General features: G+C 36.5%; 1 protein-coding gene across 50 annotated transcripts in view; it reads right to left on the reverse strand.

Moving 5' to 3' along the window:
• Clasp2 (cytoplasmic linker associated protein 2) overlaps positions 1–17,934 on the reverse strand; it is a 209,738-nt gene that overhangs the window by 112,864 nt on the left and 78,940 nt on the right. For 27 of the 50 annotated variants that reach the window (XM_070006513.1, XM_070006511.1, XM_070006512.1 and 24 more), the window contains 3 exons: positions 7,404–7,486; positions 5,476–5,568; positions 1,504–1,649 (listed from right to left, as the gene is read on the reverse strand). In XM_070006513.1, the coding sequence (XP_069862614.1) occupies positions 1,504–1,649; positions 5,476–5,568; positions 7,404–7,486 (322 nt within the window). The remainder of the gene's footprint in view (positions 1–1,503; positions 1,650–5,475; positions 5,569–7,403; positions 7,487–17,934) is intronic. The other 23 variants (XM_070006510.1, XM_070006519.1, XM_070006515.1 and 20 more) reach the window with 1 other exon arrangement.

A 17,934-nucleotide genomic window follows, 5' to 3' on the forward strand; every position in this document is an offset into this window, starting at 1 on the left:
CCCCAGCCAGAATGGCCTATATTCTGAATTCAGACGACAACAAATGCTGGCAGAGGATGCACTGCTGGTGGGAATGTAAACTAATACAACCACTCTGGAAAGCAGTCTGGATGTTCCTCAGAAAACTAAACGTAGAAATACCCTATGACCCAGCCATACCACTCCTAGGCATACATCTACCTTGAGCAACAGGAACTAGGATACAAAGACACATGCACCTCCATGTTCATTGCTGCACTGCTCAGAATAGCCAAGATATGGAAACAACCCAGATGCCCCACTACAGATGAATGGATCAAAAAAATGTGGTACCTACGTACAATGGAATCTTACAGGGCCATCAGAAAGAACAAAATAATGGCATTTGCAGGGAAATGGAAAGAACTAGAACAAATCATGTTTAGCGAGGTAAGCCAAGATCAGAGAGACAAACGGTACATGGTCTCCCTGATATGTAGATATTAGATTCAAAATGCAACAAGATAGGACAAAGTAAACAGGATTCAAGAAACTTATACACAGTAAAACCAAAAGAGGTCAGTCTTGGGAGAATAACACCAAATTGTAATACCCAAGCACCTTTTCATATGTGTATAAAATAATATACAGACTGAAAAGAACCCCAAAGACAAGGAAACGAAGGATCTCTTCTTAATATGTCCTATTGTTTTTGGATGAGTGTATATTCTTTATCCCACATATGGTATATACATGTGCATATCTGAGGGAAGTTGGGAGAAGGGCACAGAATCAGTGGAAAACAGGTGAAAAAATACAGCAGAGGGACCTATCAGCTGTACTGGACATGGATGAAACTGAACTAAGCAATTCAAGGGTGGTAATGGGAGGAAGGGAATGAGAGAGAAAGAGGGAACAGCTGATAGTAGGCAAAAGGAAAGAAATGTACATATCACCCAATTTGGAAGAAATACTTTTATTATTAAAGTTCATAGAGTTCATAAACTTTGCAGATTAACATGATGATTATCATCGTAAGGTTAAAATGTGTTTGTGACTTTAACTAAGTATAACTACGCCACAGTATTGTGAAATTTATGTAGTCACTTAATCTCAATAAAGAAATGTTTTGAAAATAAGAATAATCATGAAGCTAGGCACATGTGGCGCATGCCTATAATCCTAGCTACTCAGAAGGCTGAGACCTGAGAATTACAGTTCAAGTTCAGCCGGAAAGTTTGTAAGCCTATTATTTCTAATTAGCCACCAAAAGCCAGAAGTGAAGCCGTGGCTCAAGTGGTAGAGTGTTAGCCTTGAGCAAAAAAGCTCAAGGACAGTGCCCAGGTCCTGAGTTCAAGCCAAGGACTGGTACGCATGCATGCATGTGCGTGCATACACACAAACAAATCATAAGTATTAAATCCTTATGCATAAGAAAAATAATTTTGGGGGGTTATCGTGCTATTGCTTTACCTAATAAGCAATGAATCAATGAGTACTAAATTCATTCATTAAAAAATACTCAGCCAAAACGAATATACTTACGCCACAGTAATACAAGCTTCCCGAACCACCTGGGATCTAAGGTCCTTGGCTGATAGTTTAAGTGCTCCATCCAACAAGCGCAAATGTTGGAAAAAGCAATCATACTGTGCAGCTCCAGCAACAAGCAGTGATCGGATTTTCTTAAGCTAAAAGAAAAAGAATTTTTAATATTTAAATAAAAGGTGGCAGGACAAAAAAAAAACAAGCTACCTGAACTATACCATTAGTGTTTTTAAAAGTGAAATGTATGTTTCATTTTATTTACATAAGCATATTTGCACTCTTAAAGAATATAAATGTACCTTGTAAATAAACACAAAAACAAAATGCCTTCTGGAAAAGAACATTATAGATTTAGTATTATGTAGGTATAAATATAAGTACAGTTTGCAGTCATTGAGTAGTCTTTTTAAAATTAGGTAAAACATAGATTTTATTTATTTATTGTCGGTGGTGGGGCTTGAACTCTGGCTCTTCGGCTCAAGGCTAGCACTCTACCACTTGAGCCACAGCACCACTCCTGGTTTTCAGGAGGTTAATTGGAGATAAGAGTCTCACAGACCTTCCTGCCCAGGCTGGCTTTGAATTGTGATCCTCAGATATCAGCCTCCTGAGTAGCTACGATTACAGGTGTGAGCCACCAGTGCCCAGCTAAAACACAAAATTGAAAGTCTCTCTTGCTTTTCTTTTCTTTTTTTAAATTGCAGTACTAAAAGTCAAAAACAGGGCCTCATTCATGTCAGGCAAGCTCTACTTTGAGACTGCATATTGAGCTACATTCCCAGCCCAGATAGCCTTTTCTTTAAACAGCCACATTTGAAAATTTTATTCATCCATAAGCAAGTATATAAAATAAAAAAGACTCACCATCAAGCTATCATCATGTCTATATCATACTCTGTGAAGGAAATGGTTCTTTTATGTAGACTTTCAACATTACACTTTAGAAGTAGACTACTATGTCTTTTAAGCATAAATACCAGCTATATATAATAAACTTTCATAATTCAACAGAGAAACATACAGGTACATATCTAAGCTTACAGATATACAGAAACTAAAAGTTTACTTATCTTAACCATTATTATGTTTAATCTCAGATTTAACTCAGAGATTTCCTAAATTTTAGAATATCTTTTAAAACCAGATGAATTAAACATGTCAGTGGAAAAAACTGCTATGGATATTAGAAAAAAATTTAATAGTTCTATAATTTTGGGGTATAGACAAGTGAAAAATTATAAGTAGAACAGAATTTTCAAAAGAGATCTAAACAAAATTAACTAAAAAAATCATAATGGGGTAGAGAAAAATACCTGTAACACATGATATTGTATAGTAAATGTCAATAAAATAAGAAAAAAGAGAATCCAATAACTAAATCCATCAAATGGTAAACAATCTAGGAAACTACACATAATCTAAGGAATATATAATCTAATATGCTATCACTAAATATCTCACTAAATATTAAGTACTGACATCTATAATTAGGCGTACTGAATGGATATTTGTTAAGTGAAAAAAGCAAATTACGTATCTATATGATCTCATTTGTTTCTATAAAGATATGATGGTTATCTTTTTATCTTGTTATACATGTTTGAATACATAGAATAAAGTACACACTAAAACCAGTTCTTATTTCTAGGGGAAATTCAAAGTAAAACAAAAGAGCTTCAAGTATAAAGTGTATGTTTTATGCTAACAACAATTAATCTGCACTGCTTCTCTAGAGAGGTACTTCTAGAGATACCTGGACAAAGATCTTCCTGTAGCTGGGTACTGGTGGCTCATGTCTGTACTCCTAGCTACTCAGGAGGTTGAGATATGAGGATCTCGTTCAAAGCCAGCCTGGGCAGGAAAGTCTGGGAGACTCTTATCTCCAACTAACCACCAGACAACCTGAAGTGGCCCTGTGGCTCAAGTGGTAGAGTGCTTGCCTTGAGCTGAAGAGCTTAGGGACAGTGCCCAGGCTCAGAGTTCAAGCCCTACGCGAGAGAGAGAGAGAGAGAGAGAGAGAGAGAGAGAGAGAGAGAGAGAGAGAGAGAGAGAGAGACACACACACACACACACACACACACACACACACACACACACACACACACACACACACAGATCTTCCTGTATTAGACTTGTCTCAGAACTGAAAAAAGAGTATGAACCACATTTAAAGCAATATCTGGAGTAACACTGCCTCTATTAAAGACATTATTGAAGCCAGCATGGTAGCTTATGCTTATAATCTCAAGTTATACCAGAGGTAGAGAATGGGAGGATCATGGTTTGATGGCAGCCAAGGTAAAAACGACAAGCTGGGCATGAGTATACTTCAGTAGTCCAGCTACCAAACCATATGGAGGAGGGCTACAGTCCTGAGGTTAGTCTTAGGCAAAAGTGATACCCCCCAAAATAAACTAAAAGCAAAACAGGCTGGTTGGTGTGACTCAACTATTAGTCCCATCAAAAAACAAAATTTTTTTTTTAAAAAACACTTAAACATTTTAAGGTATTCAGATTTTGTAACAAGAAGTAGGTGAAAGATGATCTGTGCATAGTTATTTGTTCAAAGACCTGTTTGACTTAATTAATACTAATGGAGACTTATTTTTTCATGATCATCTAGATGAAGATCTCTGGGAACAAAAAGAAATCTTTAACTGGAACCCCTTCTCTGGCTACTCAGGGCCTGAATGCTGGTTCTTTTGCTCAAGGGTAGCTCTCTACCACTTGCACCACAGTTCCACTTCTGGCTTTTTTTTGGTAGTTTAATGGAGATAAGAGTCTCATGAACTTTCCTGTCTGGGCTGACTTTGAACTGTGATCCTCAAATCTCAGCTTCTTGAATATCTAGGATTATAGGTGTACGCTACTGGTGCCCAGTTCCTTCTTTGGATTCTAGAGTACTCTGAGGTATTCATTTAGTACATGTAATCCAGTTGTGTAAATTTGATGAATCTATAAAATTTAAATTAAGATATATGGTGTATTGTTAATACAAAATTTAAAAGCTTATAAAAATTTCATCAAAGAAAAAAATAAAATAAAAAATAAAAACAAAAATTTCATCAAAGAATTTAAGGTATTCTTTTTTTTTTTTTTTTTTTTTTTGGTCGGCCGTGGGGCTTGAACTCTGGGCCTGGGCGCTGTCCCTCAGCTCTTCAGCTCAAGGCGAGCGCTCTACCACTTGAGCTACAGCGCCACTTCCGGTTTTCTGGTGGTTTATTGGAGATAGGAGTCTCACGGTATCTCCTGCCCGGGCTGGCTTTGAACCACGATCCTCAGATCTCAGCCTCCTGAGTAGCTAGGATTACAGGCGTGAGCCACCAGCGCCCGGCAATTTAAGGTATTCTTAACTTGAGGAAATGCAATCTTTTACAAAAATCATTGGTGATAATATTGATCACATTCATTGGAACAACAACAACAAAAAAAAAACAAAAACCCTAGATAAATGGACATACTCTTTTACTACTTGGAAGACACTGAGCCTGTAAGAAAAGGAATTGCTACTCCAACAAATCTCCCATGACTTGAAGTTGGTGTTGAGAAGCAACCATACAGAAGAGTTCTAGAACTCATACTTTCTTGGTCAGTCAACAAACTCTTCAAGTAAAAAGTGGGTGGGGCTGGGAAAGTAGCTCAGTGGTAGAGCGCTTGCCTTGCATGCATGAGGCACTGGGTTCAATTCCTCAGCACCACATAAGCAAAAAGAAAAAGAAAAAAGCTGGAAGTGGCGCTGTGGCTCAAGTGGTAGAGCGCTAGCCTTGAGCTGAGGAACAGTGCCCAGGCCCAGAGTTCAGGTCCCAGAACTGCCGCTGCTCCCCCCCCCCCTGCAAAAAAAGTGGGTCAGGCAGTAAAAATGAGAAAAATGTAACCTAAAACAGAAAATGTCTATCAGATCAATGCATCTGGTTAAAAGAAACTCTAGAAAGAAGAAATGAGGAATGAGAAAATTACAAAAGCACTTACTGCATTGGCACGCTGATCCCAGTCATGTTTGTCATCTGACAGTATTTCCCTGATTTTATTTAATGTTTCTTCAAGTTCTCGACTAGAATAAATCTTAAAGAAAACATTAAGAATTTTAATAGTATTTCTTGCCATAAATAACAAAATAATGTTTAAAATAACCTTTTATATAGTAAGTCTATTTCCCACTGTAGGTCCATTTAAAAAATAATGATAATAAAGTAAGTGGTTTTCATTTATTCTTCTTTCTTGTTACCCTTTTGCGCTCAAAGACATGTTTTAAGTTAGTTTTTCTCTTCTTCTAATGAGTGTAGCCAGGATATCCACTACATGATTTGTTTCCTTTTTAAGTAGATAGGTATTATTATTCCTTCATGAATTTCACAAATATTCACATAAACTATGCTGGACATTAGGAAGACTATGGTGAGCAAAAATAGACATAAAATATTTTGTCTGCCTATGGACCTTACAATCTACAATCTGAAACACTTAGCAATTGATCAAATGATATAAAATATGAAACTACAAATAGGTTAAGTACCACAAAGGAGAATGAAAGGGCCATAAAAATCTACATATAATAGAAAGTTTGCCCTAGTCTGGAGAGTCAAACTTAGATTTATAGCTAAAAGAGAAGGCAGCGTATAAAGGGATTTGGTATTCTGTAGAGTGACTAGCATGTGCAAAGGCTCATAGTTCTAGCTACTAGAAAGGCTAAGGGAGGGTTGAAGTTCTAAGTAAGCCAGGGAAGAAAAGTTGAGAGATACCAGTTCCCATTTACCATTAAAATGCCAGACAGGCAACCACCAGAAAACTGGAAATGTTGCTGTGGCTCGAAGTGGTAGAGCAATAGCTTTGAGTGAAAAAACACAGGAATAGCACCTAAGCCCTGAGTTCAAGCCCCAGGACTGACCAAAAAAACCAAACAACAACAAAAATCAGTGTGAAAAGAACATTTAAACATTCAAACTGCAATCATGTCCATTATAACAGAAAAAAAACAACTGTGAGAGCAAAACTGAGGAAATGAGATTTATCTTACTCTCTTGTAAGAGTGTGGTACAAGAATTCTAGGGTAAAATCTAGTCACACTTAAAGATTATAACCATGCAATTCTACTCTTATGTTTATGTTCTAAAGAAATTCCTGCAAATAAGAACATGTGTAAAAAAATGATTGTAACAGGGCTGGGAAGGTGACTCAGTGGTAGAGCACTTGCCTTGCATGCATGAGGCCCTGGGTTTGATTCCTCAGCACCACATATGCAGGAAAAAAAAAAGCCGGAAGTGGCGCTGTGGCTCAAGTGGTAGAGTGCTAGCCTTGAGCTGAAGAGCTGAGGGATAGCACCCAGGCCCAAGTTCAGGCCCCATGACCTGACTCAAAAAAAAAAAAAAAAATGATTGTAACATACAATCTAATTTATCTTTTGAACAAAAAGGATAAATTGAGGTCTATTCATATAAAAGACTCCCATTTATCAATCCAAATGAATGAAATAGGATTACAAATTTTATATTGTGGAAAAATACTAAAACAATACCGAGTAAAAAGTCAGACTATATGAATGTTATGTACAATCTAAAATGTATGTGCGTTTTTAAGACACAGAAATAATATTTTTATTTGCAAATATGTTTATTCAGTATTTCTATGTGAATAAGTTTCAAAGTTCTATTGTCAGCCAACCTTCATTCTCTAGAATCAAAATGTGGACTTCTAAGTTAGTTGGATATTGACATGAAATGTGACTCAACACTATGGATTCAATTTTACTTGTTATAATTATCTGAAAATCCAAGTATACTAATAAATATAGCTTGGTAACAAGTCATATATCACTTATATAATATCTTAAGGAAAAAAGAATTTAAAAAAAGATAAAACAAATGATATGCACAGGTATATAGGTACACAGGCAGCCTTACCTGAATAGAAGGGACATCTGTAAAAGCTTTTATAAAATCATCTTCATCAACGGCTCCAGCCCCTCCTTCTTTAGAAGTACCTGCTAATCAGAAGGAAATTAATTCAGAAAAGATGGAAGAATCTTAAATGCACATAAGTGGCAGAAGCCAATCTGAAAAAGTTAAACCTACACAATTTCGGCAATTCAGCATTGTATAAAAAGCATAATTATAAAGAGAGTAAAAAAAAACAACAACGTGGTTATCAGGATTTTACAGGAATGTGAAGATGAATAAAAAGAAGCTGCATTTATGAATTTTGACACTAAAACTATTCTATGACTCAATGGTAGCTGCATGTCATTTTACATTTTCAAAACCAGTATAAAAATGCAACATCAATAGTGAACTCTGAGCCCAGCACTGGTGGCTTATACCTACAATTCTAGCTACTGGAGAGGGTGAGATTTAAGAATCACAGTTTGAAGTCAGCTTGGGGAGACAACTTGCCACACTGCTATCTACAATTAACCAGCAAAAAGCTAGGAAGTGTGGCTCAGAGGGTAGAATACCAATTTGGAGAAGTGAGGAGGGGTGAAGCAAAGAAGAAAGGCCCAGAATTCAAGCTTCAGTACAAGACGGAGGGGGAAGACAGTGAACCTTAAGGAAATGGGTGTGCTTTGGTGATGGTTGCCTCAATATAATCCACTGATTTTAGCACAAGTACCACCAGGCAGGAGGGGAGGTTGTGGAAGGGCAACCAGAAATAGGTGGGAGCTGTTTTAGTATATGCTCTGTTTTGTTGTGTGCCTAAAACTGCTCTTAAAAAGAACATGTGCTACATGAAAGGGATTCATATAGGGAAAGAAGAAGTCAAACTATCTCTATTTGCCAATGACATAATCTTATATTTAAAGAACCCAAGAGGCTCTATCCCCAACCTCCTAGAGCTGGGATCAATAACTTTGCCAAAGTAGTAGGATACAAAATCAATCCACCAAAATCAGTAGCCTTCTGTAGACCAACAATGTACAATCAGAGAGGGAAATCAGGAAAACAATTCCATTTGCAATAGCCTCAAAAACTTTATGAATAAATGTAACCAAGGAAGCAAAAGATTTATTTTTTTTGTTTGGGTCCGGTCGTGGGGCCTGAACTCTGGGCCTAGGTGCTGTCCCTCAGCTCTTCAGCTCAAGGCTAGCACTCTACTACTTGAGCCACAGAGCCACTTCCGGCTTTTTTCTTTTTGCTTATGTGGTGCTGAGGAATCGAACCCAGGGCCTCAGGCATGCAAGGCAAGTGCTCTACCACTGAGCCATCTTCCCAGCCCCAAGGAAGCAAAACATTTCTATAGTGAAATCTATAAAAATCTTTAAGAAATTGAAAACAACATCAAGAAATGCAAAGACCTCCCATGTTCTTGGCTAGATAGAATTAATATTGTGAAAATGTCCATATAGCAGACTCTATATGGAAAATGAACCCTATATTTTGCGGGCAGGAACAGGATAGGGAAACTGGGGTAAAGCAAAGGAAGGGGTGATATTGTCAAAAAAATGTACTCATTACCTGATTTATGAAATGGTAACCACTTTGCACAACACCTTAGTAATAATAATAAAATTATATTTTTAAAAACTGTGTTAAAAACAAATTATAGTACAATATTGAAGAAGGTGATGGGCAAAAAAATAGGAAATTTACTTTTAAGGGTTTTTTTAACTTGGTACTAAGGTCAATGTGAAGAATGTAACACTTTGTTTTGTTTTTTTTTTTTGGTTCTGGTCCTGGGACTTGAAATCCAAGGCCTGAGCACTCTCCCTGAGCTTTTCTGCTCAAAAGCTAATGCTCTACAACTTGAGCCACAGCTTCACTTCCAGCTTTTTGATTGTTAACTGGAGATAACAGTATCATGATCTTTCCTTCCCAGGCTGGCATCAAACTTGGATCTTCAGATATCAGCCTCCTGAGTAGCTAGGATTACAGGAGTAAATCACTGGTGTCCAGTAAAACCTATTTTTGAGGGCTATTCTAGGTATTACAAAGTGTTGAAAAACTGAAGCTTTCATGAAAGTCAAAGTACATGGAAGTTCATTGTTTTTCTGTTTTATATATACTTTTCTTTGAGATGCTGGGACTAGTATTCACCTAGATTTTCATATTTTTTTTGTTGTTGTTGCCAGTCCTAGAGCTTGAACTCTGGGCCTGGGTGCTATCTCTGGGCTCTTTAAGCTCAAGGCAAATGCTCTACCACAGAGCCACTTGCAACTTTTTCTGTGATTAATTGAAGATAGAAGTCTCATGGACTTTCTTGCAGGCTGACTTTGAACCGTGATCCTCAGATCTCAGCCTCCTTAGTAACTAGGATTATTGGCCTGAACCTCTGACACTTGGCTGTTTTTAATATACAAACTAGTAACTCTGCAGACCACTTACTTAGGGTAGTACCTAATTCCAGTATTTCTAACCTTATTGAATCAGCACCTTGTGTCCATCAAAGACACCAAAGTACCCTCTTCTTAGACTCATCCTTCTCTAAGTATCTAAGTTTCAATAATCTTAAATATCTCCGTTTCTATGCATTTTTATTGTTATTGTAAAGGTGACGTAGAGAGTAGTTACAGTTACATACATCAGATAAAGAGTTCATTTCTTTGTCAATAGTGTCTCCTCTTTCTTTACTCTCTCTGTTCCCCCCACTCCATCCATCCACGTTATATAGGTCATTTTCAAAATAGTATCTAGTGATTACCACTACTACATTTATTTTATCTTTTGTCCCACCATTTCTGTGTCCTCCCATACCCTCCCCAAACAGATAAATGAACAAACAAGACAAAAACAAAAACAGCAGCAATAACAACAAAACCCTCATTTTCATTTCCTGGAGTTTGTGTATTTACATGAACAGATGCACATAGGTATTATGCCTTTGTGTTCCTCTACACTAAGAATATCCTCCTCATTTGTGGTAGCTAGAATGTACCTATAAATATTCAAGTAAACACACTGGATGAAATAAATAAATAAATAAATGATAAGTATATTGGGACATGAGAAATTATATTGGTGGCTAGGCCTTCATACACAGTGAGAAAAAAGGAGGATATTCTTAAGAGAGGAACATAAATATCTCTGAATCTTGAGGGCAGTAGCTGTTTCATGTAATTGTTTCCTTTATTTTGTTATTTATCTATTTATTTATCTATCTATTTATTTATTTATTTGGCCAGTCCTGGGGCTTGAACTCAGGGCCTGGGCATTGTTCTTGAGCTTCTTTTGCTAAAGGCTAGCACTATAACACGTGAACCATTGCCACTTCTGGCAATTTCTGTTTATGTGGTACTGAGGATTCGAACCCAGGCTTCATGCATGCTAGGCATCTACTACTACACCACATTCCCAGCCCAGTTGCTTCCTTTATATTTTACCTTTACACATTTTAAATTTATCAACACCATTTAGCAATTTGTACAGAGATTGAGTACATTTAACCTGAAATGCTCCAAGATCTGAAACTTTAAATAGCAACATGATGCCACAAATGAAATTCTTTCACTTCACAAGCAAAATTGTTAAAAAAAAATTATACAAAACATGGACAGGTACTGATGGCTCATGGCTATTATCCTGACTACTCAGGAGGCTGAGATCTGAGGATTGCACTCTGAAGTCAGACCAAGCATGAGGTTTTAATCTCTAATTAACCACCAAAAAGCAAGAAGTAGAGGTGTGGCTCAAGTATTAGAGTGCTAGCCTTGAGCACAAAAGCTCAGGGTCAGCATCTAAGACTTGAGCTCAAGACCCAGGACTGGCATTGGCACATTATCTATCTATCTATCTATCTATCTATCTATCTATCTATCTATCTATCTATCTATCTATCTATCTATCCCTCTCTCTCTCTCTCTCTCTCTCTCTCTCTCTCTCTATCTCATTAAGTTATGGGTATAAAGTATATATGAAACAAAATTAACTTTATGTTTAGTCTTAGGCACCAATCCTCCAAGTATAATACTATATACGTAGGAAAATTACAAATTCTGAAAAGCAAAACAAAACAAAATCAATCCAATAAATAAAGCTGACATACATTCTAAGAATGTATATATATGTAGAGCGACATATATATATATATATATATACACACATACACATATATATTTTTTTCACAGCCATGAAGAAAAATAAAATCATGTCATCTGCAGAAGATGGGTATAACTGGAAGACATCAATGAGACAAGCCAAACTCAGAATACAAAGTATCATATGTTTTCATTCATGAGTGGAAACTACATCTAAAACACAAACATGGCCCAGAGTTCGGGCTCCACGACCGACAAACAAAAACAATAAAAAAAAAACTTAAAAAAAATAAAAAAAAACCCCACAAACATATATGTGGATATGTATATGAAATGATGCATCAATTTACATAACAGTAGATGGGATTAGATAGATACAGAGAGACAGATAGATAGGATAGATATATAACACTAATCTAAATATGAGGCTAGTTAGGAGAAGATGGGGAGAAAGGAAATTGGAGATTGGAATTATAGCTAAAGTGGGGCACAGCTTTTAAACTTTAGGAGGTGCATATCAAATATTTAGCCTGGAAATGTCATAAGATATATTATTTTATTTTCAACAGTTTTTGTTTTTTCAGAAATTATATATATATATATATATATATATATACATATACATAAATGTATCTAAATAGAGAAAATTCAAACAAATTTGGGAAATGACTGGTTATAAACACAAGTAATGAGCGCTTACACTGTATCAACTTTGTTATGTGCTCAAAATTCTTCATAATAAGAAGTATGGGAAACCATTCACTACAAAGCTTGCAGAGCTGCAATTAAGCCATAGGAAAAAAAGGAGAACTGCAAAAATTGACCAAAATATGTAGGATAGTACTGCAGTGGAACAAAGGATGTTTTATATAATTGCACAGACTCAATTGGCCACAGATTAAAAACATAGATTAAAATGGGCATGCTGCCATTTTATACAAAATAAATTCCAAATATACAAAATAAACAAGATACATGAAAAAATAACCAATGTTTTAAAATAAATGAAACTATTTTCGTAGAGATTGAACAACAGTCCTTATTCAATACACTAAATGTTGACATCAAAAGGACATCAATTACTATTGATTGGAATATATTGTAAACAAGTATGGAAATATAATAATGAAATCCTCCCCTGAAAAACTAATGTAACTGCCTGGCAAAAAGGCTATTAAAAAAATTAACTTGAACAAATTAAGTTCTCTGAAGCTCCATTAAGAAATAAACTTGGGGGCTAGGAAGGTGGCTCAGTGATGGAGTGCTTGCCTTGCATGCATGAGGTCCTGGGTTCAATTCCTCAGTATCACATAAGCAGAAAAAGCTGGACGTGGCGCTGTGGCTCAAATGGTAGAGCGCTAGCCTTGAGCTGAAGAGCTTAGGGACAGTGCCCAGGCCCAGAGTTCAGGCCCTACAACCAACCAAAAAAAAAAAAAAAAAAAAAAGAAAGAAACAAACTTGAAGTTGGTGTCAGTGGCTCATGCCTGCAATCCTAGCTGCTCAGAAAGCTGAGATCTGAGAATCAGTTTGAACCATCCAACGCAAGAAAGTCCATGAGACTCTGATCTCTAATTAAGCACCAACAATACCAAAAGTGGAGCTGTGGCTCCAGTGGTAGAATAACAAAGCTCAGGGACAGTGCCTAAGCCCTGAGCTCAAGCCCCAGGACTGACACCCAAAAAATGATTAAATTAAAAAAAAAATTAAACTTGTCGCTGGGTACGGGTGGCTCACACCTGTAATTGTAGCTATTCAGCAGGCTGAGATCTGAACATTGCAGTTCAAAGCCACACCAACCAGTAATAACTGTGAGACTCTTATCTCCAGTTAAGCACAAAAAAAGCTAGAAGCACAAAAAAGCCACAAGTGGAGCTGGGACTCAAGTGGTAGAGCACTAGCCTTGAGCAGAAAAGCTCAGGGACAGGCCAGACCTTAAGTTCAAGCCCAAGGATTGGCATAAAACAATAAATACACTTGAGGAGTGCAGGGTCATTGTTTTTATTCTCTGGCATTTCTCAAAGCTTACAAAAGTAGAAATACCAATTCATCCATAAAAATTCAGTTATTAGAAAGGCAGGTGTAGTGGCTGGAGCCTGTAATCCTAAGTACACTCAGGGGATATCAGGAGTTCACACTTTCTGTATCAGCATGAATTCTAACCAATGGTAGAGTGTGATAGCCATCCCATACATACGTATACATACATAATATGTACATGCAAATTTTAAAAGCCAAATGACAAATTAACAGAAAAAAATTAAAGTCACAATATGAAGACCAAAGGACTTGCCCATGGTAGAACACCTGCCTAGCAACTGCAAGGTCCTCAGTTCAAATCCTGGTACTACCACTACCAGAGGGGGTAAAATACAAGAGCGCTAGAATATATGACTATATTTGAATGTATGTGATAAATAGAAGCCTTAGGTACCAGTGATTACTATAAATTTACATGACTGAGTATAATGAATCTAACTAATGGAAAAGTCCTCCTATGTGAAAGCTTCATGAAGGCAAAACTTGAATCAATTTTTGTTTTCAAATGAAGCTTTACAATGTAATAACACTTAAATTTTATTCAACAAGAACAGGTAAATGAAATATGGTAAAGCCAAAATGTGAACCGTAACATTGGTTCGTGTCAGATGTCTATATAGGGTTTTTTTTGCACTGATCATGGGGCTTGAACTTTGGGCCTGGGCACTGTCCCTCAGCTCTTCAGCTCAAGGTGAGCGCTCTACCACTAGAGCCACAGCACCACTTCCAGCTTTTTCTGCTTATGTGGTGCTGAGGAATCGAACCCAGGGCCTCATGCATGCGAGGCAAGCACTCTTCCACTGAGCTACCTTCCCAGCCGCTCTACATAGGTTTTTGAACTAGGTAGTGCCTTGCAATTGCTAGGCAGGCGTTCTACCAGATGAGCCATACCTTCAGCTCTTTTTGCTTTAGTAATTTCTCAGATAGGGTCTGGCATTTTTTGCCCAGACCAGACTTGGATGAAGATCATATTATGTATACTTTCATATCTAGGATTATAGATGTGCAATACCATGCCTATCTAGTTTGTTGAGGCAAAGGCCCTGCTCATAACCTTACTCCACGCAAGCTTTCCCTTCCAAGATTACAGAAGGAATTAAACACTCACAGCACAAAATGTTAAGATCTATAAAGGACCATAGACAATATAGGACAACAGCTTCCCTGTGGAGAGACTAAGACTCAGTTCGCCAATTCAATTTCAATAAAATTTTTGTGGTATTGTTTTGTCACTTCTTAAACATTTTGAATGCCTTAAAAATAAATTCTGAGCAAAAAATTTCTTTGCTACTTTGGAAAGTTTTACATAGATATACAACAAAATAGACCCATAAAAAGAATTACATTCATATTCTTATATGTATCTAGAAATTATACAATGTATTGTTTATAATAATTTATCTGTCACTTACTCAGCTTATATTTTTCTTAAAACCAAAGTAAAGATAGACAGCATCAGGACATTGTATGTTAATCAATGACTAGATTCACCATAATTTTTTTTAAATGGTGATTTTAATAGTCAATCAAGTCCAAATTTTAATAATAGACTTCTATATAAGATAACAATAAGAAGCATGTTACTATATCCATTTGTGTAAAGATGATCTAAGAGGAAACATTTCATGATAGTGTGGAGCATTAGGTTCTCATGTCATCCCTGTAAACAACTGTCGGATTCAGGCACATCATTCAACTATTTAAAGATCAGACTATGGATATAGTAAAAGATTATCTTTCAGAACTCCTTAGGGAAGCAACGAAGGAAAACACAGGTAATAGCATCTCCACGCAAGCTGGACTGGGCTCAAACTAAGGCAAAAGTGGTTGCAAGACATGGCTGAAGTGGTAGAACATCTGCTTACTATAACAAGTATGAGACCCTGAGTACCACACACCCATTTCTTTTTTAATTTAAAAAAGTAAACTCATTCATTTCAAGGCAGTCTTTGACATTAAGTTGGCACAATAAATAAAAAATATTCTGCATGGTTTCCCTTATTTCCAATAAATAGTATACGTCTAGGATAATCTTAGTAGATGAACAGAAAAGTTCAATAGCTATGTACATATGCCTATATAAGATGATGCTAAGCAAAATGAACTCCAGACATGGGCACAGAGGTTTTTCTTTGTTGTTGTTTTAACATACTATTTAACTTGTTTCTTTTGTATGTTCTTCCCCCTATGGTATATCCCCTGTTGTCACTGTATTTGATTTTGGTACCCGGGTATTGTATATACATTTATCTGAATTAGGGAAGGGAAAGGTAACAACAGAATGGTGAGACAAAGGACAAGGGGGGAACCAATGCAACAATGATAGTCTCAAGACAACATGTTAGAAATAATTGGTACAACTTGGGATAGAAGTGGGAGAGGGAAACTGGGAGAAAAATGAAGGAGGGGGTAACAAGTTTGACAAGAAATGTACTTATTTTCTTACTTATGTAACTGTAACCCTTCTGTACATCACTTTGATAATAAAAAATATATATTCTGCCCACCTGAATGAATGAGCAAGCAAGCGAGATGAAGAGAACATTGAGAACTGGTGATTTGATTAATGATCTAATTATGGCAAATTACTAACCTCAAGATCTAATACTAATTATAAATAATGACAATTATTGTCTAATTCATGCCTTATTTTAAAAAGTGAATTGCAACCAAAATAAATGGCATGGGAACAGGGATATTCTAACTCTGAAAATAAACTTTAAGAAGGCAATTTTGAGCTGGGCACTGGTGGCTCATGCCTATAATCCTAGCTACTCAGGAGGCTCAGATCTAAGGATCACGGTTCAAAGCCAGTCCGGGCTGGAAAGTCCATGAGACTCTTATCTCCAATTAACTACAAGAAAACCGGAAGTGGCAGTGTGGCAAATGATAGAGCACTCGCCTCAAGCTGAAGAGCTGAGGGACAGCGCCCAGGCCCAGAGCTCAAGCCCCATGACTGACAAAAAAATAAAAAAAAGTAAGTAAGAAGAAGAAGATCCTTTATATTACTATGAAAAAAAGGTAGAGAGCTGCTTATTCTTTTTTGTTGCGACTCATATTAAGCTTTAAAATGATAAAAGGACATCAGTTATTATTATGGATTATATTTGCTCAAGATCTAGAAGATTCCAACTTACCAACAGAGATGAAGATGTTCGCAACAGAGCAAAATAATTTTTGTACTTTTCCTACTTATTGAATAGGCAACCTGAGTAAGCTACTTAATTTTTCAAAATTACCATTGCTCATCACTAAAATGAGACTAATAAAGTACTTAAGTGACAAATAAGAGAACATATCTACATTTTAAATTTTCATTATTATCTAATATACAATAAAAATAAGTTTCTGTTGTTTTAAGGTTGGACTTCAATTTTCAATCCATCTACCTCAGTTTCCCAAGAGCTAGTACTATAAGTGTATACACTCTCTTCACTGCTGATACAAGGATTTTAAACAATTATGGACTTTAAGAGATTTATATTTTAAAACAATAATCCAAAAGAAAATATTTGTATCTAAATCCCTATTATGAAGTTACAAATATTATTTAGAAAATAGATTAATAAAGAGACTTTGCAAGAGCTAAGAACTTATTGGTTCACACCTTTAATCCTAGTTATTCATACCACTGAGATCTGAGAACTCTGTCTGTGATAATCCTATCTCCAATTAATCACCAGAAAGACTTTCCAGTAGTCAATTTTTTAAATCTATGCATTTTTCAGCAATGATATACTGGTATGGACCTAAACATAGCCTTTAAAAAAAAAGTCTTCTTTGTTTAAAGATTAGTACAAAGATAAAGAAAGTACAAAGCAAACTAATTCATATTAAAGTGTGAACACAAATTTTATTATATTTTTGTTTGTTTTGTATGTACCAGGCATGAACTCAGGGCCTTGAACTGTCATTCAGCTTGTTTGCTCATTGTTGGTTCTCTATCAGTTGAGCCATGCCTCTAACACTGAGGTTTTCTCTAATTAATTGGAGATTGAGTCACTCAGACTGTTTTACCCAGGTTGGCTTTGAACTTTGATCCTTCAGCTCTCAGCTTCCTGAGTAGCTAGAATTAATTTATGTAAGATATTATTAAAAACAGCCTATCTTTAATCTTTTTTTTTTTTTTTTTTTTGTCGGTTGTGGGGCCTGAACTCTGGGCCTGGGCACTGTCCCCAAGCTCTTCAGCAGTAGACCAGCGCTCTATCACTTGAGCCTCAGCCCCACTTCCGGCTTTTTCTGCTTATGTGGTGCTGAGAAATTGAACCCAGAGCCTCATGCATGCAAGACAAGCACTCTACCACTGAGCCACCTTCCCAGTACCTATCTTTAATCTTTAATTTTTATTTACTTTTTTTGGTGGGCCTTGGGGCTTGAACTCTGAGCCTGGGTACTGTCTCTGAGCTCTTCAGCTCAAGGCAAGTGGTCTA

Source organism: Dipodomys merriami, unplaced genomic scaffold, assembly GCF_024711535.1.
Source record: "Dipodomys merriami isolate MVZ:Mamm:240054 unplaced genomic scaffold, mDipMer1.0.p SCAF_7, whole genome shotgun sequence".
NCBI lineage: Eukaryota > Metazoa > Chordata > Mammalia > Rodentia > Heteromyidae > Dipodomys > Dipodomys merriami.